Source organism: Myripristis murdjan, chromosome 20 (assembly GCF_902150065.1).
Source record: "Myripristis murdjan chromosome 20, fMyrMur1.1, whole genome shotgun sequence".
NCBI classification, from domain to species: domain Eukaryota; kingdom Metazoa; phylum Chordata; class Actinopteri; order Holocentriformes; family Holocentridae; genus Myripristis; species Myripristis murdjan.
This window is the reverse complement of record NC_043999.1, coordinates 16,359,597-16,383,802: the sequence shown is the minus strand read 5'-3', so window position 1 is coordinate 16,383,802 and position 24,206 is coordinate 16,359,597. Positions and strand designations below refer to the sequence as shown.

Sequence of the window (24,206 nt, the reverse complement as noted above, 5' to 3'; positions counted from 1 at the left end):
AAGTCCTTACATGCATGAGAAAGCTTAAACCTTCGCAAGATAAAAAGTAAAAATACCAATAAAATACCAGAATAAAAAGGAGGTTCATTTATAAACTATGTAGTTAGTAATCCATTGTACATGCCTATGACACATGCATTTCATCGTCTGCAATGAAACTAGATGTGCGCAGCTTGATTAATGACACAAAGTTCAACATTAATAAGATCATCAAATGAGATCCTGTCTGTCGTGCCTGCATTGGCCTCACACTCGTCTGAACACGACATTGTGTCTCATTGCCGCTTCATTTCAAAAACATCCACATTTCAGCTTGACTAATTAAAACTGTGGCTGCAAAATATCACCCTCTGATAATCAGGTACATTTGTTATGGGAGAGTGGGCCGCACACTTGAGCCAGAAATCAGTGGGAGGAGAGAAAGGGGCGAGAGTAAGATTGAGAGAGAGTGACTACTGAAGTGCATCGGGCTACAACTTCAGAAATAATGGAGACTTATCCGCCGAGCATTGTTCAATTACCAAGCTATTTGTTACCTTATACAACCCAGTTCCTTCACAGGGAAGTCGAATTACTACATGGTGAAGATAGACTTGTCACAGCTGCAAATAAAATAAGTTTCAGAGTGAGCGTTTTTGCTATGGTGACTATGTATAAGCCTATGCATACAAGGATATGTCAGACACAGGTTTTAATTGGATCCTTCCCTTTTTTGAGAGCAAATTACCTACATAAACCACCAGAAACAGAGAGCCAGCCATCTTTTCACAGCTCACAGAAACAGCGGCAAGTGGATAGTTATTTCTATCTATTATCGTTCCCCAGGCTTTCTCCTTTGGGAGTGCTTGTGCTGTTTGTTAAGGAGGCCCATGCCTGTGCTCTCCTGTGTTTCCTGCTGCTCCATAATGAGTCTCTCCAGCTGGATGGCCAACGAGATGGAGGAGACCAGAGGTTGAGCCACTCACCCGTCATAATTGCCAGAATCACACTCGCGCCCCTCAGCAGCAGAGCAAGGAGCCCAAGGGTGCATAATGCTGCACAGTTCATCTGCTCAGGTCCACTGTTTTAATCCAAGGTATTCTATTTCCCCTGGATTTTTAGAGAGCTATGAAAGCACATTTCAATGCGCCGAGGGCCTTAAAGCATTCTTTTGATTTGCTTGGTCTGCACTGCCAGCTCACATCATGATGTTTTCATCTATTTGGAACAAGATCTAAGCTTGTACAAATGAGATTTCAGGTGGTTTATCCATGTTCAGCCAATGATAACAGTTTAAGTTAAAAAAAAAAAAAAAAAAAATCTCACTAGAGTGTTTACCTATTAATGCAGCCGAGTTGTTATGGAGAAATATGGATCGTTCAAATATACTCATCAGAGAGGCCATTTCTAAAGGCCGTACTGACAACTTGAATAATTAAGTTCATGTTTTATTTAGAGTTTACCACTTGCTTGACTGAGCAGTGAGGAGATTGCAATAATAATAATACACCTCATAATAAAAACGTCCTCATACAGTGATAAAAAGCATGAATGCACAGGGTCATAACGGATAATCCACCTGCAGTTCAAGTTGTCATCTCCAAAACTTCAGCTGAACTACACAACAGCGGAACCGGCCTACTCAACCAGCCGAATCATTACATTCGGATCATTTTATTTACATATTTATTACAGCGCAGTATTTATACGACAGAAGGTAATATCAATTAAGTGTTTCAACAATTCTTATTATGCAGCATGGGGGAAAATTAAAATGGAGCATTTAAAGTGCCAGCTGAGACTTATAAAGTATCCCATGAATCCTTCAACAGGGTAATTTACAACTCTGCAGGGCTGGCTTCGTTCAAAGAAGGAAAACAAATGTCAGCCATGCATGGAGGAGAAACCCCAGAGGGAAGAGAGAGCTACCTGCTGAAACACTCAGCCACCATCTGCTGTTCTCCCAAGAATATGTTTACATACTGCTATTCCTAATCAGATAGAAACTGCGCAACATTTTATCCATTTCATACGGAAAGCAAACAACAGGCTTTGTCTTTCTTTCTGCAACCTGATGGCTATCAGCACCAGTTATGAAGAGTGTACTGTACGACGTCGAGGGGCTGACTATACTCTGAACAACACAGACACATTTCTTTGTATAGCAGAAAGTGATGCTGAAGCAAAATATCTTGCAGTGACATTCACACAACACCAGTTCAACAAACCATCCACATGGGTGGTCATCACAGCCTGAGACACAGCATGGACGTCTTCTTGTTTTTGAGACAATATGGAGTGAGTTACTGTGTCAAATTAGACCCTGAGGGGGAGAAGGGAGCACAGCAGAGAAGCAATGACGCCCTTTTCTTCTCATGTACTTGAAAATGTAACACCACTGATCCCTCAAGTCTGCGGTGAAATTAAATGGGTTATGATACCAGAGCTGGCATATACTGTATGTCCTGCGACACAAAATAGATTGGCTCCCTTGCACGCAGTCTGTCTTTTCTGCCTTAGAGAGGAGTGGTTACATATTGTAGGCCTATACAACAGGGTTGTTTTTAACTTATAAATATTACATAAATAAAATGCAAAGAGACAACAGGGAAGGGAGACATATAAATGCACAGTAAGAGCCAGGAGGCCAAAGTTGTTGTTAAGAGGCATTGTCTGAAGAAACAAACAGAATGCAAATTTCAAAAATTAAAAACTGTATACTTCAGTTGTGTAATTGTGTAACACTTAAATAAGTATTTTTAGCAGCTCAAAACAAGCACACTTGACTGCCTGTTTGCATCTAATATCTATTTTGTAAGGCTTTGTGCTTTTAAAAACATCTCTAAAACAGGCCGTAATTAATTCAATAAGGCTACAAATGGGAGCGCTGCTACCAAATGAAAATCTGCCTGCTTCTACACAAACATTAATCCATGCATCTTTCCACAGTAAACAGTAACAATAATGGCTTAAAAGCTATAATTTCTCTTTGATCGTCGTCCTGAGAAAACATTTTATAGGGAATATCTCTGCCTTGAGACTGATGTGGGAAAAATGAGCTGAATCTCAAATGGTGCAGACCAACAGTTGCTTTATGGTTTGTGAAGCAACTCTGTTTTGCGACCCAGAGTACAGCTAAGATGCTTTAGTCCTCTAAGTAAAGCAGACTAATCACACGTGGCATCTGCTCAAGAACGTGAAACCACTGAGGATCACCATTCACATCTGAAGCAAGATTAAAAAAAACAAAAAAAAATTCCACAACAGAGTAGCTGGGCCTCGAGGCTCTCAGTTAAAATTGGGGAGCATAATTATGTTTGCAAAATTATAGGGTACTACCACACTTGAAAACCCACCAGGAAAAACATATTTTGCATTTTGTTGTGAGACACTGGGGCTTTGCTAATAAAAGTTTCCCCCCATAGCCTTGCTGAAACATCACAAAGTGGACGCAGTGATCTGACCACACGTCGAATGGCCAAACCCCCATGTGGGCTTGTCAGAGAACCAAACAGAAAGCCCCGGACTACAGGCTGACAGGGAGGAAGGACAGAGGAGGAGAGGAGGAGGACACAGGATGCACGGGCGAGCAGCTGTCGCATCCTAAGTAAGAAGCTGTCGATCAGACGTTCAGACAGAGCGGGACGACATCAAAGTAGAGCCCCGAGGCCCTGACCTAGTGACCTCTGCAGACCTGGCAACCCTCAAGCACAAAACAGAAGACAAAGCTGAGGTATGCAGCATCTTTTTCCTCAAAACTCCTGACTTGGGTTTCTAAAACGATGCTATTTTACATCCTGTCAGAAAAGGAGTGCTATCTTGCACTCTGATGCAGCATTCTTCAAGTGCAGCCTCTAATACACACAGTGGATCGAATAACTCCAGTATAAAAGACATGTGCATCCTCTCACTCCCTAATTTGAACTGTTGCCATCTGAACAACAATATTGCCCCTCGCTATTCACGAACAACAGATCAAAATTTTCATTTGCCCCACAAGGCTTCAGCTGTGTTTTTTTTTTTTAAAAAACAGGCAAAGCGTATAATTCATTAAGCAGGATGGCCAGCTGGTCTGGGAAAGAGTTTTCCCCCATCTTAACCACGGTTCCCTTGTTTCTTCTCTGCTTTGCTCCTGTGCGAGGTATTGTATGGATATGTTTATGAATATCAATTGTCTGTTGGCGGTGTCTGTCATGAAATGCCTTGTGATTATACTGCAAACCAATTTCCCCACAGGGACAATTAAAGTATCTATTTATCTACAGTGTAACTACATTGATATGCTGAAGGCACTGTGATCGTGCTTTAGACTCCTTCAGTTTACTGATTGATGATCGATGATCAATGATTAACATGAAGAAGGCTGACTGTCAGGACTGCCAGGATCAAAATGTGTAGAATCCAGTTGGAGCAACACCTCACCAGCAGAGATTTGCTTCAAAATTACCATGAGACATGGAACAGCATCTCTTTCACTGCAAAATCTCAATGGCATCTTAACAAGCCATTGAGTCTCTCAGTCTCATACAACAGTTAGAGTAATTTGATTGGGCAAGAAGCATTCTGTGCCACTTCCTGAGTTTTTGGCCCCAACTGTTGAATGTAAGGCAGCAAAGCCTCCCAGGCTATGGTAATGGCTGAGCACCATGTACGAATCCAGCGAGGGAAACTTCCAGACAAGCTGGCCTGAGGTCGGAAAATGTTTATCTTCAATTCAGTTGAAGCTTGAATTCTGACAGAACTATATTTGCTGGTGAGCCAAAAAATGATTAAATAAGAAAACAATAATCTGACGTTGCTTACTACAGTGAAGTGATAAATGGCATCGTTTGTGAAACTGTCGTATAAAAGCGATATCACACTCGAGGTCGTGCTGTTATACTGAATATGAGCATGGTTGTGATTCGAGTGCATAAGATTAATCACAGCCATTTAATTAAAATCTTGGTTGGGATAACTCCACTTGTTTCCAGCGCAGTTTCAATTGTTTCAGGAATTTTTCCACGAACAAGAACAAATATGTTGAAACAAGGCAGAATAAGGCAGATCAGCCCACTGCTATCAGGAAAGCTATACTTGGCTCAACTTGATTAGCACTGGAAAGAAGTGGGATTATCTCATCCCACTGGCAGATTTTTAAAATTTTATAGCTCAATATGAGACTGAATGACTTGTTAAGATGAAGATATTATGTAGTGCACTGGTTATCTTTCAAAGGCATTTATGCATTCATTAGATTATTTTGTCAGCAGTGAAGTGACCATACAGATAGGTTTGTGTATGAGTGTGTGGGAGGGAGGAGTACAAGCTTTATGGGCTTGATTTGAGCGGTAGGCACTGCCAGTCCATGGTAAGCGCCTTAGCCAGATGAGCCTATGTGTCATCTAAAAGGTGTGAAAACACTAAAATAAAAAGCTGGCAGGGGATTCACATCTCACCTCAGCCTCTCCTCCTCCTTCTTTCTCAGCTTCATGTCCCGCTGCACCACCTTCAGGACGTGCTCCGCCTCGTCGTCCGTCAGGCCCGACAGGTCCAGCTTCCGGCCCATCGCTCACGCTGCTGCTGGTCCAACAGGGGAGGAGGAGAGTTACGGGCGCTGCTGCTCTGGGGGCCGAGGCTGGGACAACCCTGGGGAGGGGAGGAGGGAGAGGTGAGGAATGGTGTGTGTGCGAGCGTGGGCGTGTGCACTTTAGGACTAAATTCACTGAGCCAGAATTGAGCCACGGCTTAGACTTCCCTGGACACTCAACTTGTCAACGTGGCTGATAGACCTCACACCTGCTATTACAGCAGCATTAAGTAATTTTTGACGTTTATCGTCCTCTAACAGCCAAAGAACTGCTACAACATTGACAGGTTTCTGGCACAGCTTATGGCAGCCTGTAATGGACCACAATATATAAGCCACATTCTCACAACACAACAAGTAAACTACAGTAGACAGTGCAGCTGTCACAGATCCAACAGAAAGATTTAGCGAAGAGGTGATATAAAACAATGCTCAATGCTGCTGTTTCTATGCTAGAATAAAATGTATTGTGATCCCTGTCACTTCCTAATAGCGTACAGCAGCAGAAAATGCTTTAGGGTGGTGGTTCATTTCCAAAACAGAGGGCACAGGCGGGAAAGTCAGTTTCTAAAAAGCCATACTGCTCAGCACTGAGAGAAGTAATTACTGAGTTATTTGTACTGATCAACAACCATATCAAACCCACACTGAATTATTAGGATGATTGTTAGGCTATGAAACAGTAAAAATCCTACAATGCACCTTTCAAATGCAATCTTATTCTGGATATGCTATAAAGGCACAGTGCACTCAAAATACAAGAAAAAAAGAAATATTCTCACTGGCTCCTAGTGTAATCTATCCATCAAGTAGTTTCTTTGTGGTTTGGCGAGGTTTCCAATCTGTTGCCATCTCCCCTGTTTTCCAGGACCTCGGTGCAACGGGATGGGTAGATGGATGGTACTGTTCCCGAGGAGCATGAATTCGGAGCAGATAGATACAGTTTGCCAGAGTTCTTTGGCAGGAAATAGTTTCCAAAAAGACTCTTCACCACCAAGGCCTGAGCATTATACCATGCATCTATGTCATTGTTTTTTGTTTTTTGAAAAGAGCTGCTGCTGTTGAGTTCACATTTAAATTTTTAACAGTTTGAGCTCCACTGTTGAGTACCCCTCTATCCCCGCTGTATTTGGGTGCTCAGAGACGTGGGAGATCCAGGCAGACTGAAAACCTCAACAAATCACATAGACATTATCTGCATGGATGGACTGCACTAGGGGTAAGTGAAGATAGGGTGTTTGTTTGTTTTTCTGTATTGTGGGTGAACTGCTCCTTTAAGAGCATGAGCAATCTGATCACATCGCTGCATTTATTTGGTGTCTGTATGTGTCGTCACTGGCTGCATTCTGTCGGCGGCTGTGACGGGATCTCATTTTTTTCCTGCGAAATAAACAAAGCAGCCAAGCAGGTAGCAAGGTGACACGTCAAAACGGCAACACACAAACAAAAACAACAAAAACAAACGTCGGGTGTCATGCCAGTGAAGTCACTTTCCCTTTGAGGCAGTCACTTGTCTGTCTTTAGCAGGCGGCACGGTAATGACGTTTCCACTTTCTCACCTCTGACTGAGATCTCGTCATATTCCACCACACTTTCTCCTTATCCAGCTAAGAGCGTATTTTAATACAAAACATATAAACGGGGTCAAGTCTGGTGTTGTGTTGTGGGTGCATGAAGGAGGAGGCTACGGGAAAGGGAGGCGACATGGACAACAGAAAGGGAAGGTACAGTAAAAAATGGTCCATGTAGAGAAACAGAGTGGTGACAGGAGGGAGAGGGATGGGGAGAGGGGAAAATGAGACAGATGAGGAGAAGGAGAGAGAGAAGAGGTCCATTAACCGTGGTGTCTAAACAAGATGGGAGTGCACTGATGGTGGAGAGAGCAATGATGACTCACAAGGCCAGACAATTATGTCCATTCTATTATTGGGCAAATAGCTTCATCGACAGAGAACCTCTCCTCTCCTCGCAACGTATCACTCATTCCTTCAGTTCGGCTCAGTATCCGTCCCACAGTAGACCGCAGACCAGCTTTGTAAAAATTTTAAGTGCCTAATAACTCCCAAAGCAGCACCATTTTCACAATTTGAGACGCTAGGGATTACATAAATCAACCAGACTAACAGACAAACCACCAATTTCATGCATGAGTTTGTTAATAAAGTAATGTCTTGTAAATTTTGCAATATCGTACATTAGTGTTTCACAGCCCAGTGCAACGTACTGAGAGATTCAGGCCCATTTATTCCAAAAAGCACCTTTTTAGTATTGCCAACCATTGCTATGTTTTCCAGGAGCACCTAAGCACTAAAATAAACTTTGGTTCGTTTCTTTAAAATGGAAGAGAAGCCTTCATTTCGCTGAAAAGCTTTGGGGAAACTGGGTGAATACTGTTTTTCAAGTTAGTTTTTTGTATTTCTCGCCTACGGATATCTCAGTCAGGTGTTTTTCTGAGTTATTTGCTTCAGTACGAATATAATACCTAGCCCACTAGGGCAAATGCAAACATGAACACACACACACATGCACGCACACACACTCACACACAAACAAAGAGACAGAAAGAGCTTTTGTCACATTCTCAGCTGTTGCAGTGAAAAGCTGTGAAATCTCTCACAGACTTAGTAATCTGCTATCACACAGTGTAAATGCATGCTGTTGCAATACCATTCACAAAGACTCTTCGTTCAGCTGCTGTGATAAGAGACCTAGCCTTTCTCCTACAGGAAGCCAACCCAGTTTTACAGACAGAATGTTAAAATATACACTTTGTTTAATCTCAGACACAAATGGACCCACATATGCCAGCGTGCCCACACACATTCAGCACACACGCTTCAAACATACACACAAACACACTTTCCATCTCAGGCCAAATGGTTACCCATGGCTGCATTGTGCCGTTGCGGACTCGAGTGAACAATTATGGATTCTTTTTCCATCTGTCATGCTGCTCAAATTAAGACCAAGAAGTACCGGAGAAAACCTACAATGACGACAAAAGTGACGTAGCCGGTCAGTGTTTATGCAATGCAGCAGTTGTTGCAGTTTATTCTCTTGACTGAAAAGGAGGATGAGGATGAGGACAAAAACATAAATAAAGAACAGGGGCTGACCTGATGGAATCGCAAAAACTGACTGTCAGTGAGCACCTACATTATTGAGCCAGAACACCTCTGCTGCACTGAGCACAGGTGGCTAACTGTGCTGAAAAAAAAAAAAAAAAGAAACGGTGCCCAGGTGGAAATGTCATCAAACCAGTTACTTTCCGTGTTCAGAACCATTTCACCCGACCTTGGAAACAGAGGCTTTTGGCTGCAAGACACCTCTAAAAGACACATCCTGTCTCCTCTGTCAATATAAAAATAAACCTTGCAATGGCACATTTTGTGGAAGAGAACAGCAGCGTAATCCAGTTTAGGACAATAATGCTGTGTTCAAAGCTGGTGAATGGCAGCTGGTAATATGGCCCAAAAATAAATAAATAAATAAATAAATAAAACAACTGCATGACAGAACAGAGCAGGATGGGAAAATGAATCTCTTCAGGACAACAGGTTGTTATGATAATGTATTGATTGCAGAAAAATATTGTTCAAATTTGTTTATGTTTGCTCTATATAATTATTTTCAATAATTCTGGTAATTCATACAGCTGTAAAATTACTATATTAACATAGCCTGTGCTTTTGTCGATATGATAGCACTTAGATTATCAGCTTCTCATTGTCCAAATCCACCATGTCTGCTGTTTTTCTGACATGCTACATAATATCTGGTTGTAATTTCCATCGCAGAGGGCAGGCAGCGAAGAGTTAAAATACTGTAACAGTCGATGGCAGTGCCACCTACCGGCATAATCTGCAGCTCTCATTCTTAATAATGACATCCGGTTTTCTGTCTGCCAACAATCTGATTCCATCTGAACACAGCTTAACTTCTTTATGAAAGTCCCTGTTTAGTTTTACTGGTATTGTCCAAAGGAGGTTTAATGTCTCCTTTAATAAAGTTAAAGGAGACAATAAAGAGTCATATTGTATTTTTAGGGGATCCATCTGAGCGACCCTGTAGATAAACAACAAGAACCATAAAGCTTAAAATTGTTAAGAACAATTAGACAATTATTTACATTTGCAGCATGGACATCCCCATCATCTACAGTAACAAGTGATTTTATTGCATCTGAAAGGTAAATGACAATATAAAAACTCAATATCCTTGTGCAATATTTGACTGTACACCATCTCCTTCCCCCTTTCTCTCCATTCCACTTGCTGATGATAATTGTTTTCACTTTATTCCTCTTACAAAGCAATTCAAAAGGTCTTATTATGCTTGTATGTTCGTGTTGTGCCTGCACACTCACACTATAACACCCTAACATGAACATCCTTGTTCATGTTCCACCTCTCTGATGGTTCAACCACTGACTAAAACTGACTCTGTGGCACCGCAGAGGTTTGTGTCAAAAGAAATCCACCTTTTCGACTTCTTGCTGACATCTCGGCTCCTTAACAACCCACCCAGAAACTACAGTGCAGTAACACCAGCAGCTGGCAAGTCAAGCTTGTCTGTGGGGAAATATAATGCAGTGCAAACCTATTGCTGGCTAGTCTGACATATTTGGTTCAGTCCCTGCTTTTGTCCTAATGTATAGATGAAGTAAATGCACCATTACTGTACAGCCACAGGGGGAAGTAATTATTCAGGCCTTCTTTTTATAGCGGCTGGTGTCAAGGACAGGAACGGGGCGTCATTTACGCCTGTGTCTGCATCTAAAACAAGACACGTTCTGTGACGCAGAGATTTAGGAGAAGCAGCAGCCACTGCTCACACAGCAAATCCGTTCTCACTTCAGTTGTATTCCCAACAAGATGTGCAAACAAATCCGCGCTTGCATGTGCCCACCCACCCACCTTTACACACACACACACACAATGCACCAAATCTATGCTCCTTCTATGGACCAATGTCACCAAATGCACTCAACACAGCACCAATGCACTGTGGCAAACACAATAGCACAGATGAGCTATCACTGTGCACGGCAGAGAGGAGTGTGTAGGCTATACAAACACAAAAGCTGTCCTCAGCTGACACTAATTGCCTCAATGGTTCAGTGCTTCACAGACTTTGCTGAGTCTTCACAGTAAAGTCAGGCAATGACTTCAGATGCTTCAACATCCACCCCACTTGAAGGTACAATATGTAATATTTTCCTTGTTCAGAGTTGCAAATGACCTTTACACAGCACCAGAGGTTCACAAATGTTGTCGATCAATTAGCATTAAATCCACTGTTTCTACGACGGGTGCAAAGATATCCTGCCCCGAAAACAGCCACTCCTGACCCGTCCCATTAGTGCCATGCAGAGGTAGTCAGCAGAGACTGGTGTTAGCAGGCAGCACACACACATTTCAAGCTGCTGAATGATCGGACTTGTCCAGCCAGTTTGGAATCATAGTGAACTAATTTTTTAACCAATGGAACATATGATGGGCTTTTAAATTTGGTGTTCAAGTAAGCAACAAAAGCTGTGTGTAGCTAAGCTAGCCTTAGTGAGACACTACTTTCACTTTCATGCTCAACCTATATTCTATGTGACCATTACACAGGCACCAACAATGATATCATGAATGAAGCTTGTAACTGTATTTGTGTACAGCGCCGATTGCTGTGCTGGTCTGCTTTCCATTTTAGTGCCATCTAGTGAGGTAAAATTATAAATTATAATTATAATTATATCGCCTTTGAAAGCCAGTGGATTCTAGTAGTTACAAAATTGTAACTCTGGTTCTATGACCAATGGTTGAGCCCTCTAACAAGAATCTATTGGCTTAACCTAACATCTTAACACCTCATCATGACACAGACATTACAACACCAAGCTGCATTACAAGCCTGAATGACTGTAATCACCCTGCAACTAGTCGGTCAGAGAGAGCCCACAACTGTCTGACACACTCTGTAACGTGGAGTGGAACTCTTATCTCACAGATAACAGGCATAACAAACACAGACCTGGAAATAGGCCAAGATATGTCCAGGGTCTTAACAATGATGCTGCTGTACAAATCTTAACACCTGACCCAATGAACAGGGATACTGTTGCTGTGCATAGAATACACACAAACAGCCAAGGCCTCTGTTTAGACAAAGGCCAAAGGCATGCTCAAGGGGCCCGCTGCAATAACCATTCAAGGACACATCAAGCAGCACTTTTTTTTAGGCAATTCCATCTTCAGCAGTTGTTGAGGGTCATCTTGATTGGCTGCGCATGTGCAATGTTAATTTTCCATGTGCTGATCAAGGCTGATCGAGTGGTAAAACCAGCACAGCCTTGTTCAAGGGTGAAGCTTGAGTGAGCTACAACTGCTGTATCCGGGCAACGTCATTTAAATTATTAAATGCAGCAAGGCGCTGATGCTTCAACCAAAACTTTTCTTCTTTTTTTCCACAAGGACGGCTGAAGGGGTGCTTAGTCAATCAAGCTCTTGCATAGTGCCCTGATGAAGGAGCTTGCTCGGGGATGAAACGACTTTCCTGAATCGTCTTTTCTTTCTTTGCCGCTACAGACAGTTCCTTATCTATTTGTTTAAAATACACCTTCTGGGCAGCAGGTCAATCTTTTGCACCAGCTGCCGTCAGACTGTACAGCCTCTGCCTCAGCAAGGTGGCAAACATCTCCATCACCGATACAAAACAACCTGGATTGCCTTCTGCATGCCTACCACATTAGGCTAGGTTAGGTTAGGTTAGGTTAGGTTAGGTTAGGACTCTATTGTCCATGATGAGGAAAAATGTCTTTGGCTTCACAGTCAACATGGATCACAAAAAAGACAACAGTAAAAACAGCAAAGCAATTGATACGCAATTCATAGGCCAATTACAAAAGGTACCATGTGCCAGATTCTGCAAGCATAAGACCAATCTACAAATTCAGCGATGGGTGAGTTAAGAGAGTGACCCTGTACAATAGGCTATGTGTTTAATAATTCAACAGTGTAACTGCGCTCAGGATTAATGATTTCTTGGAGACATTTTTGGTGGCTCTTGGCAGTCCAACGCGCCTTCCTGAGGGAAGTAATTCAAATTGTGGGTACAATGGATGGGACAGATCACTTGTTATGTCAAGAGCTTTCTTGCTGGTATTCAGTACATGGCTGCCGCATAGTTGCATCTGTGGTTTCCCTGTGATTTTACTGGCCGTATTAACCACTCTTCCAAGTTTCCTTTTGCTGGCTCAGTTTCTGATCCGTATATATTTGAGTTTATTTTCAGCACGCTTCAGAGCAAACCACAGACATGGAGACACATGGAGACTCCATCCATAAATGGGTTTTGTAAATGATAGTGATACAGAGAACATTGTAAGAATGTGTTGTGTGCATTAAGGACAGCAGGCAATGTGCAAGTCTGAATCAGCACATTCCATTATGTAGGCTACATCTGCAAACTGAATATATTGATGAAGTGGAAAGAGTTTGTAGTACATGTCTATATGCTTAGATACATATATGTAAGCATGCTTCTAACTGTTGATTCTGCTGATTGAATGTGTGATACAGTACAGTTTCCATTAGATACTATTTTATGGTTTTGATTTCCTACATATGCTAATTGCTGTTGCATTAAGTCAGTTTCCCTGCATGGATCATTAAGAGTTTTGTGTCGCCGTAGTAGTTCCAGTACTGGATATTTGGGAATTAAAGTGATTTTGATTAGCTTAGAAATCTACAACTAGCTAAGCCCAAATCTGTCTGATGATTGGAACTGAACTTTTGTCAAAACCTTCTTTTGGAGGTTTTAACCAGTTTTACCAGTCATAAGCATATCGCCTTCCTCAAACTATACATGTAAAGAGGTTAATGGCCAGCTTATTGGTAGCTTTGCAAAAAATACCTGCAACTGATATGGAGGAAATACAGCCTTGGACATTACGGACACATTGTGACTGGCAAACACAATGAAGCACTCTCATGTAATACTGTCAGATTAGAAGAGCAACATGTTTAGACTGACAAAGTCTCAGTGCTGAAAGAGAGCACGAGCGAGAGAGATAGAGAGAGAGAGGACGGCTTGAGGCTGAAAATAGGTCACAGTGATGCATCTCTCAGGAGAATGTCACACGGACCTGTTTTATCCCCGAAGGACACACCATGTGCATCAATCAACCATGTCTTTTATGAAAATATACACATATACTGATACAATCAGATACACCCCCCCCCCCCAAACACAGATACGTACATACAGCATTGACACTGCATCCCATACCATGTCGCAAAGCATTTGCCCCTGCTCGGTGCTGCTGTCTGTCACCTAAAGGAGTCAGTGGAGGCTGGGAGAGCCGGGGACAAGGCTCTGTTGGAGAGCTCAAAGGGCAGGGGCAGCCAAGCGCTAAATGAACTGCTTGTTTTAGACACTCTCCATTGGATCAGCCTTTCGTCATAGCCAGAGGGAAGGAGATTGAGAACGCCACCGCTGAAAAGTATATTTGGATTTGAAGGTGAATCGTACGAATGCAGTGAATGGATTTACAAATCCAAATCGGAAGCTATTCACGGCTCTACGTAGTAGAGCATGTGTGATGCTCTGATGGTAAGTCAGTGAGGCGGGATAGCCGATTTGAGGCAGAGAGTGTCTGAAGAAACTAAATGCGTAGACCAGAACGCTGTCCCCTAGAAATGCTGACAACTGTGATAATACTATCCAAGAATATTCATATCCAAGGAGCAAAGAAATGAAGACTCTACTAAATTGTGCATGAAAAAATGTGGAAATAGCCCGGGACAGTCCATGTGATGCTGACCCATAAGCTAATATTCATGCTCTCCCCCTTGTGCTTGATGCCTGTTTATGATTATCTTGTTTTCATTGGTCGAGTTGGACAATGAAAACTCATTCACACCTTACCATAAGTCAAATATCTACTATTATAAACCTTGCATCCTGTACAGCAGAGGAAATAAAGGGTCAGCACCACCACAGATGCCTTGCAAACTGGCAGGGCAACATGTTTTTTTTTTCATAATATGGAAAAACATACATTGGGATGAAGATTCTCTCTGCATGAACTATGCCCAAATATCTGACTCCGGGGACCTCCAAATCCCCACAGGAGACACAGAGGAAAGGCAGAGACCTTGATCATTTGTCACTGTTTGACATCTACCTATTGTACTGTGTCACTTCCAGCTCTCTCCTGGCCAATTACCACTCGATACAGAGCATAGGAGGAGACTGGCAAGGTGAGAATTCTGCGGCTAATCTGTGAAAAGACACACATGCTACACACAACCACATATTTTGAGCCCAAGTGTTACATGAAAATAGACACTAATTGAGTACACTTCTGAGTCATTCTGCATGTGACAGTGTGCTGCGAGCTACACGCCAATACAAACACTAAGAATGGGCTGCAATTCTGAATGAATGGGCTGCATGTTACTCAAGGGTAAGCAAAGGCATCCATGGTGTAGATGCTGTAGTTTGCAATAGCCACCAAATTCTCATCTACTCCTGGGTAACAACAGTGGTGGCTGAAATTGTTGCAGATGTTGTGTTACAGGTTTTTTCCTCAGATGCACAAAATACAGTGTTTTGTATCAACAGGTGTCCAAAAAGTCAATTCCCCTGTTATTGCCACAACAAACCAGCCACACACTATCAACCATCAAGCAGGATTTACATGCATCCTGGTGTCTCATTTAACCGCGAGCCTCCAGTTTTATCAACCTGCACACACTTTAAGAGGTGCTGCCAAATACAGATTTGCAGCTTGCATTCCGTTGGTTTGAGGGTCTCTCTGGCATTCCCCTGCATGCTAACAACCTTCACACGGCTGGCTCCAAGTTAAACCAAACACTAAAATGACTTGTTTTGGCTTCTACTTGCAGCAATTAAAGCCATGATGCAAGTGTCAGCTATCCTTTTTATGTATGCATGCAAATCAAGATGAGTCAAATTCTGCACCTGCTGAACCTGATAACACTTTTTTTTTTTTTTTTGGCTCATACTCCCTCAAAATGCCGCATTTTCCTGGGATCAGAAGCTGTATAACTCAGGCTTGCCACGTTAGCAGTGACTGTATGATCAGTGAGAAATCCTGCGGTCAGAAATGTCAGCTGTGTACATCTATATAGTGAGCTGGGCATTGCCAGGCTGGCTGCAGAGAGTTAACAATAAAAAAAGAAACGAACAGAAGGTGCATTTCCATGTTAGGGTATGCAAGTATGCAGGGAAATGCTTCCAAATCAGATGATCTGAACGTGTCAAAACACTATGAGGCACCTGACATTCTTGTAATGTGGTCAACAGGATGCAGGCCTATATGCCGATTTAATCTTTAATCCTGACAACTGCAATATCATCCAGCTGCCTAGCCCTCGCAAATGGGGAAACGGCAATAAGTTGATGTGGAGAATCACTTACACAGGATCAGCTGGCACCGGATGACCGCCAGTTACAGTCTCCTCAAATAACGTTATCCCGAGATAATGAGACAAACCCGACGCGGAGTGATGCGCTTCTTCAAGTGTAAACTTCCGTGACACCTGTCTGTCTCCCAGATACTTTTGGCTTCCCCGTCCTCGGCTTATTTTTTCCCCCCAAAGCAGCAGACGCAGGCACCATTGAATGGGTGATCACGAGGTTTGTATTACACGAGGGGAGGGAGGGAGGGAGAGGAGTTGCACGCCGAGCGAGGTGTGGAGTTAACACCCAGCCGTGGTTCCGACTATGTTTTGGTACACGGACAGATTTTTTTTAAGGAGCGAGGAAACAGGGTGCAGCTGAGCCGATTGCGATGCTTTCCGATCTGATTTCTAATCCTTTTTTTTTCTGCCGGTACCTGGGCATCCTGCGCTCCAAATTGGCAGTGCTGCTCTCCTGGAGGAGGAGGCACTGCGTTGGCTGGCAGCTCCATTCACAAAGCCATTCACAACCTAAGAGAGAAGGATGAAAAACATCCAAGCTGATCCACGCTGCAGCCCCCACAGTGACATTGTCTGTCAGCTATAAACCATAATATCCCATTATATCGCGAGTGTACTGACCTGATTATCTGTATTTGGCTGGCATTGTCTTAAAGGATGCAACAACAACAACAAAAAATCATAATGCTCCACAGAATACTAAGTTGTGGTGCCACAAAATGTCATCAAGCAATATCACCATCATTACAGTACAGCAGACATATGTGTGGTCCCCTGTAATGTAGTGTTTCTATTAGAGCTCTGAAGTTGGATTTGCAAATTCAAACCTTTGCACATCCAGAAAATCAAGAAAAGGGGGGATAAGATAGATGGAATTGATTTTTCTCACAACACATTACTTGTATAGGATGTATTTTGCATGAGAGTGCCCACCAGCCTCCTCAGTTGTGGTCTGGCAAGGCACCAGGCTAATGTAGATCATAGCATCAGGCTGGGAGAGGATATACACTGTTTGTTCTCTTTATCGTAGCTCAGCCTTCAGGAAAAAAAGCTGAGGAAGGCAAATGCCAAGAATACAGCAAAGCACTTTCTGTGCTGTGGCACTGAGCACAGACAGCAATATTAGCCTATAGCAAGATAAAGACCTCATCTAACAGTACATAGCACCAGCAGGCAGATTACAAGGCATAGTGGACCAATACATAGATATTTCTTCTTACAATCTAATTTGGGTGCACTAATTTCCCACAGTTGCGTGTGATGTATATTTTCAATATAGTTGCACCAGCTGTGCTTTAGACCAAGTGAGAAGGAAATTCAGCACATGTAATGCAGATAATGATGCCAGGCCAACTGTTCCCAGCCATTTATTCTACTGAATGGATCTCCAGGAATTAACCTTATGCAGTGAACCAGTTTTCAGCTATGAAAATACCCCAAAAGTGATGTGAATGGACTCAATGTCCTGGACAGCTGTTCTGTTTGCCAGTACATATGTTGCCATGTCACTACAGATTAAATGAAACAGTGATGGAAAACACACAAAGAAGGAAAGAATGAGACTGAACATGCAGAAGCAGTACTGTCTCTTTGCTGAAATTTGTCACAGGAAGAACTAAAAATCAATTCAAGAAAAACTAAAACGTGGCAAATAAAAATAAAGAGACTTTTGGAAAAGACACAAAATAAAGTATTACTTTTCTTGTGTTTGCTGACTGATGGCTTATTGCAAATAGCTCCACAATTTGCCAATTTATTATCCAGTTTCAAATACTAATGGAGAGACCACAAAATGTGTACTCTGCAATGGATATGATTCAAAATGTAGCCTTGCTAAATTCAATATTGCAAAATTACTGACTTAAAAAAAATGCTCAGAAAAGTTGGAGTTGGATACACGAAAGCCACTCAAATACAGCGACTGGAGCTAAGTAATAGTTACTTTCAAAGAAGTGGCACATTAAAAACAGACTTTGGAAAAAAGAACACTCTTACACTGTTACAAAATAGTATAAACAAAAAGTAACCCCTTAATGGTTTGATGTTTGAAGTATAGAATACAGAAAGTTAGAATGTAGAACAACATGGACTTGATAATTATTGCTGGAGGGTCACCAAATTACAATGTTGAGGATTATCCAAGTCTTCAACTTCAGCAAATATGCTGCGGATGTTCAGTGGTGCACATAAAAAAGAGTGTGCTTATTAGTGTGCTTATTATGGTTCAGTGCTCACATTAGCATGGGGTTTTAAATAACACGTCTGGCCTATTAATGTGCAGTTTAGCTTCATCTGCAAGCTTTAGTTAGATTGGGGGGAAAAATGTCTTGATTTCCAAACTTCTCACACTATGCATACCGGGAAGCTGTGCATTATAACAACCAAGGCAGGGTGGAGGTTACCCATGAGGCCTGATTGTGCACTGCACAGGGATTCAGGTCAACATTCCTCTGGTCACAAACATACCTCCACAACATTTCAGGTCACCACCGGCCTCATATATGTTTGAGTAAAGCTTATTAAAAGCTCCACGCTCCAGCAGTGCCGGTGTTTATGCTTTATGCTCTGCTGAGTCACTTTCAGTATCAGCCTGCATCCAGATCTGCAGCTCCAAGGTGGCTATACGAATATGATCTCTCAGTTTTGCTGCCGTGTGTGTGTATGTCTGTGTGTGCAAGCATGCGAGGGGGTGGATGTCGCCTGCATGGCCTGGCGCATCATTTTGTCTCCTGGATACAAATTAACTTCACAGAGAAACAACATGTTGTAGCTTAACACTCCAATAACCATTTCATATTTCACAGAGGCTACATATAGTGAGTGTTTCTCACATTTCAACCTGGGGGAATTAACTCATTACAGCAGAATATATGCTGGTGTATATTTGCCAGGGTTTTTTTTTTTTAATCCCATCAAGTCAGCAGGCTGGAACAGGGGGAATATTCATGGAGTCATGCACAGTAGCTGCCATGTGAAGCAGTAATCAGTGGGTCAGGATGTCATAACTTCACATGTATCTGCTGTACAGTTGCGATAGATTTTCCCAGCATGGAAGTCCTCGAAGCCTGCTGGAGAGCTATGATTGCTAAAGTGGGATTATTAGACTGACTAAACAGAGCAAAGCATTCTGGTCCATCTATCCCAGTCACATGCTGCCCCTAGCAGGAGTTACAGTGTTCTAGTGTGTGTGTACAAGTGTGCACGCTGCGACATTCAGCTCTCTTGCGTGTTTGAGGATAGATTAGCTCCGCAGCCCCGAATGTTGGCATTTGAGGGTCCCCTTTTGTCAGGGCTTCACTGCACACCATGCAAAGTCCTTCTTTATCCAAATGTCACACTTCAAAATCATGTAATTGGTCAATGAATCACAACTATGTTAACAGCAAATGTTGATTCATTAATGTTTGTCGGGGATGTTTATGACTGTTTTTTTTCTTCTGCACAGCCGTTAATTTGTGCTACTAAGCTCACTGAACACACTTAACAATTCAGTTTTATTACATGGAATTAATGATGCAGGCACAAAACACAAATCTAGAATATCCAAATGCTAATAGCTCATCCTTCCACATTTATTAGAGCTAATTATGTTGTAACTGATGTACATGGTACTGAGTAGATGTTAAGGGACAATTCCAGCATCATATACTGTCATGCTGGTATATACTGTTGTTCAGGATTCACCCTCAGATTTAGTACTAGCGGCTTTTAGAGCAGCCAGTCAGCTTTCCCTGCTGGCAAGTCTCAATGAGGTGGGGTCACCAGGGGTGCTTGCAGCATCCATGCACCTTGTGATTGGTTAGCATCCTGGGGATCAGTTGCTATTGGTTGAGCATCACCATCTCCTATGCACACCTGTCTATGAATTCAGGGACATTCTCACACCCACCCACATATACTCATAGGCGCTCAGCATGTGTGAACCGTTCCCAGCTCTGTGAAAATAAAAACCTTCAGTTCAACCTGCTTTGTCTACTGAAACTCCAGTCAGTAATTTCCCAGAATGCCTTTCAACAATCCCCTGGAGAGCACCCCTGACCTCGATACATTTCAGCCAAGCCAAAAGCAAAGGCTTTCCTAAGGGTAACAAAAAAAAGTATCTTAAACCGGGTTCCACTTTGCTGAGAATTGCTTTGGTCCCCACAGGCTAGAGACGACGTCACCTTGTAAATCCACATATAAATTAATTCATTTAACAACCATTACAAAAGTCATAGCAGGGTGGCAAATTTACCATGGACAGCTACACAATAGCAAGTGTCTGTTTTTTTCGCTGCTGGCCTCAGTGACTTTTGTCAAGATTTCTCTATGGAGCAGCACAGGACCCCTCGCTGAGTGTGAACATCCGATATATCATAAGACTGCCAAAGGGTCCTGTATCAGGCTAGTAGTAGTGTAAAAATAAATAAATAAATAAAAACCCTAACCCTAACCTACTATTATTAGTCATACAGACTGAAGGAACAATATAGTAAAATGTCATCAGCTCATAAATGACATGCATTTGAGATGTGAGATCTATCGCTGGGCATATTCATGTATTTGAGGCACACTGATGTATTCTGTGTGTTCACATGTGAGAGCAGGCAGCAGGTGCATCAGATGTATTTACTATAGAGGGATGGCTTTTGCACCTGCGCCACTCAGCACTCAGTTACTCTCCAGTGATCCGTGATCCATGATGACCCACATAGGCCCACCTGAGCGTCCAGCTGGTAACACTGGTAGTATCCTGTTCCTGTTTGCTTTCGCCTCTGCTGGTTCTCAGGGGGAAGCCGTTCCAAGCCGGACCGCTTCCTCTGAGAAGCAGGTGATTGAAGTGGTGGGCGTATAATCACCCTTTACAGATTCTGGCCACTGAGCGATCGTAAGAGTACCTCCTGCTTTATCTCCCTCCTCCTCTTCCCTTTCTAAAATCTCTTTCTTTGTCTCCTCGTCTGTCTATCGCCCAAGTTTTCAGGCCCGCACAGAAAGCATTCTGGATATGTTAAAGATATGTAAATCACGTAATCTAATCTTCCAATTTGAATGGATCACACCACAGAGGATTTTGTGCATGCGAAAGATCTTATTGCTGGCAATCAAAACAGTTATTCTAGTGGGCTGTTTTTAAAATTTGCTGGGATATAATCTAATGAGAATGAGCTGTGCTGTCTCACTTCTCATTACCACCACCGTCCATTACCAAATCAGACTGGAACTTTCATTTACTCAGGTCAAAGCCGACATGCTTTTGATGTTCATCTGTGAATGAATCATAGCAATTTGAGGTTAGAAAATGGTACAGCAGGAGAACTTTTCTTTAAGGCTGGCGGGCCATGACTCATGGCAGTTGCTGTGCCTGGTCCAACTTAGAGCTGGTTAAATGCATTCTGGTTGTGAGTGTGTTGTCAAATAATGTAAATGTGGTGACCATGCAGCTGCGGTAACTAAGCTGAGCACTCATACAAAAAACCCCAGTCACAACAACAAGAATGACAATAACAATGAAAAATGATCTTACCCATAACAGCTCATGACTACACTGTAACAATGAATACTTAAAGGAATAGTCCAACATTTTGGGCAAAATACCCTTTTCTGACTCACCCAGACTGAAACAAGATGATCAATGCCATTTTCACCTCTGTACATCCACTGGTTTGCTTCCCATGGGTAGCATTTCGTGTTAGTTTTGCATAAAGACTTGAGGTCTATGGGAGTCATTAGCTTAGCTCTGTCAAAGTGAAAAAAATAAACTTTAAAGCAAAGCTGTCTAGGTTACACAGTGTATCATGTGTATTTGAAATACACGCCGTGGAATTTAGGAAAAGTTCATTTGTGCTGGATCTTCCTATGCCTTCAGCTGTGCACGGATCACTGAGAGACACAGAGGGACAAATGTGTTCAGCACTTACAGTTCCACCATCTATCTTCTTGGAAAAAGGGTATTTTACCCAAAATGCTGGAATATTCCTTTGATAAAAGATTAGAGATTACAGAGATGCAGCAAATAATAATAAAAAAACCTAAATCATAAAGCTAATGCTGTAAAATAACATGACTCACCTCATGAAACAAGGCAACTTGGAGTGAATCTTCTACTACTACTACTACTGCAACTTAAATGCCAGCAGCTGAGTTGTAAAAGTTGTTTGACAGAATAAAAATAAAAAATGAGGAGGTGGAAAACTGAATGAAAAAAAAAAAAGCTAGTCTCACATGTATTTTAGACAAATGCAATTCAACAAGGACTTAATACTACACTCGGTGATATCAGGATGTAAAGAAAAGGATGTAAGAAGTGTGAAAACTGTTTGAAATGTCTACCTGTGCTTACACTGTTGCCTGTGACTGGAACAAATTATACGTGAGACTCAGAGAATTGGTCCCAGTGCTGCTTTTCCTGGGTGCCCCGGTTGTTTACGCTGCGAGGCATTTCTAGCCGGCAGCTATACTCACCTGTGGAAAGAGGAAAAACAAAGCACGGAGCTATCTGTCTACGCTTGAAGAGACATACCACTTGGCAGCCGATATGAAGCGTCAGACCTGTCTTGTGAATTGACTCAGACCAAGAATTGAGTTCAGAAGAGTGACTGAGAATTTCTGTCAGCATGGGTCTCGGGGAGCGATGTTGGCAGTGACAGAGCTTCTTAAAACTGCAGTCAGAATTGTTCAAATCAAGACTGCTGACACACTGACCTGTGAAAAACTCTTCTCTATGGGGTGTCTGCATGTCCATGTGCATATGAGTATGTGTGTGTGAATGCATGCTAAAGAAAGACAGAAAGAAAGAGCAAATTGTAAAGAAATACAGTGATTTTTTCCCCCCCTACTAAGACAAGACTGACCTCCATTGAGCGGCAGCAACCAGGATTAACCTCGTAAACCCTGGGTGCTCCTGCTGCAATGAGGTCAGATGTTTAACAAGCCCATAACACACTCTCACTGAGCACATTCAAACATTATTAGTGTACAATTAGTAAAATGCACGATTTGCTGTAACTGCCTTGCGTATCAAAACATTAAAAGTACCATAAACCTCTGAGTCAGAGGATATTGATTTGGGATTAGCAGACCTCCTCTTAAGCCCACTATAATGTGTGTGTTAACCAGCCTGCTGTCTACCTCCCAATGCCAAAATGAGCAGCCTAACTCTCCCACACTAGTGTCTCCTCACTCAGTCTGCCTATGCTCTGCTTTTTCCATTTACACATACATTTTCTTGTGTTTGTGACTACGGAGGTGGAGGTGAAGCCTTCTGCCTACTCAGCATGACTAATTGCCGATGAGTGCCCATGCTACTGTCGGAAATAAAGAATCAACAAATACCAAATAAACATTATGAGTCACGCCGAGCATTGTGTTGTCCTTTACAGCGGAGAGTGAGAGAGAAAGTATCGAACTGTATGGGGAGAGAGAGAGAAACCTGCTTCACATTTGGCATTTGTCATGTTTGATAAATAGGTAGATACATTTCACATTTGTCATTTTTAAGGAAGAAAATTGCATTTTCAGAAAATCCCCGGGGTGGGCGAGAGGAGTGAGGAAGCCACTCTCCCTGTTGCAGCCTATAAACAAACGCTAATAGTCTTCTGGGATCGGGTAATGAGTTAAAGCTGGAGCCGAGGAAAATCACACTCATAATGGCAAACAACTGCCTCACGCCTCCCGGTTACGCTACAGCACAGACACAGCTCAACGGCGGCTGCTGATATATGGGTGATGCAGGCACGGAGGAAGGATGGAGCCAGTGTGTTCAGCTGCTTCAAAATACCTTCATTCCACATGTTCATTAAGACCGATTTGCATACTGAACACAAGAAAGTCAGACGTGCAAAAATGAACAAAAAAATCATCACAGACTGCGAATTCTCTCTGTCTGGACATCAGGCGCTTTGATGTTCCTGATGTTGGAACCACAGCCTACAGCTTACAAGTTTTCCAGAACAGGACTATTGCTCTAGTTTCCTAGATGAGCACTGACTTTGAACTGTTAAATAAACACAGGCTAGGATCCCTTGAGCCTCTTGTAGCCCCCTCACTAATTCTTCTCCCTAGCAGTGTTTGGAAACCACAACATATTGACAGTCTAGTCGATCTCCTTCCAGACTATATTAGTCACACAGCATAGCACCCTGCGAACCCTCCTCCTTTCCTGTGTTTATTTCACAAATGTGGATGAGTGAGAGTAAATTTGCCAACCACTCCACTTCCCGGCTTGCCTGCCAATACTTCCTCCA

At 42.5% G+C, this 24,206-nt stretch overlaps 1 protein-coding gene across 2 annotated transcripts in view; it reads right to left on the bottom strand.

The window, feature by feature from the left end:
• myripb (myosin VIIA and Rab interacting protein b) overlaps positions 1 to 16,134 on the bottom strand; it is a 131,759-nt gene extending 115,625 nt beyond the window's left edge. For both annotated transcript variants that reach the window (XM_030078842.1, XM_030078843.1), the window contains exons 1-2: positions 15,983 to 16,134; positions 5,418 to 5,607 (exon numbers count right to left, since the gene is read on the bottom strand). In XM_030078842.1, the coding sequence (XP_029934702.1) occupies positions 5,418 to 5,527 (110 nt within the window). In that variant the 5' untranslated portion in view covers positions 5,528 to 5,607; positions 15,983 to 16,134. The remainder of the gene's footprint in view (positions 1 to 5,417; positions 5,608 to 15,982) is intronic.
• Between the last annotated feature and the right edge of the window lie 8,072 nt (positions 16,135 to 24,206).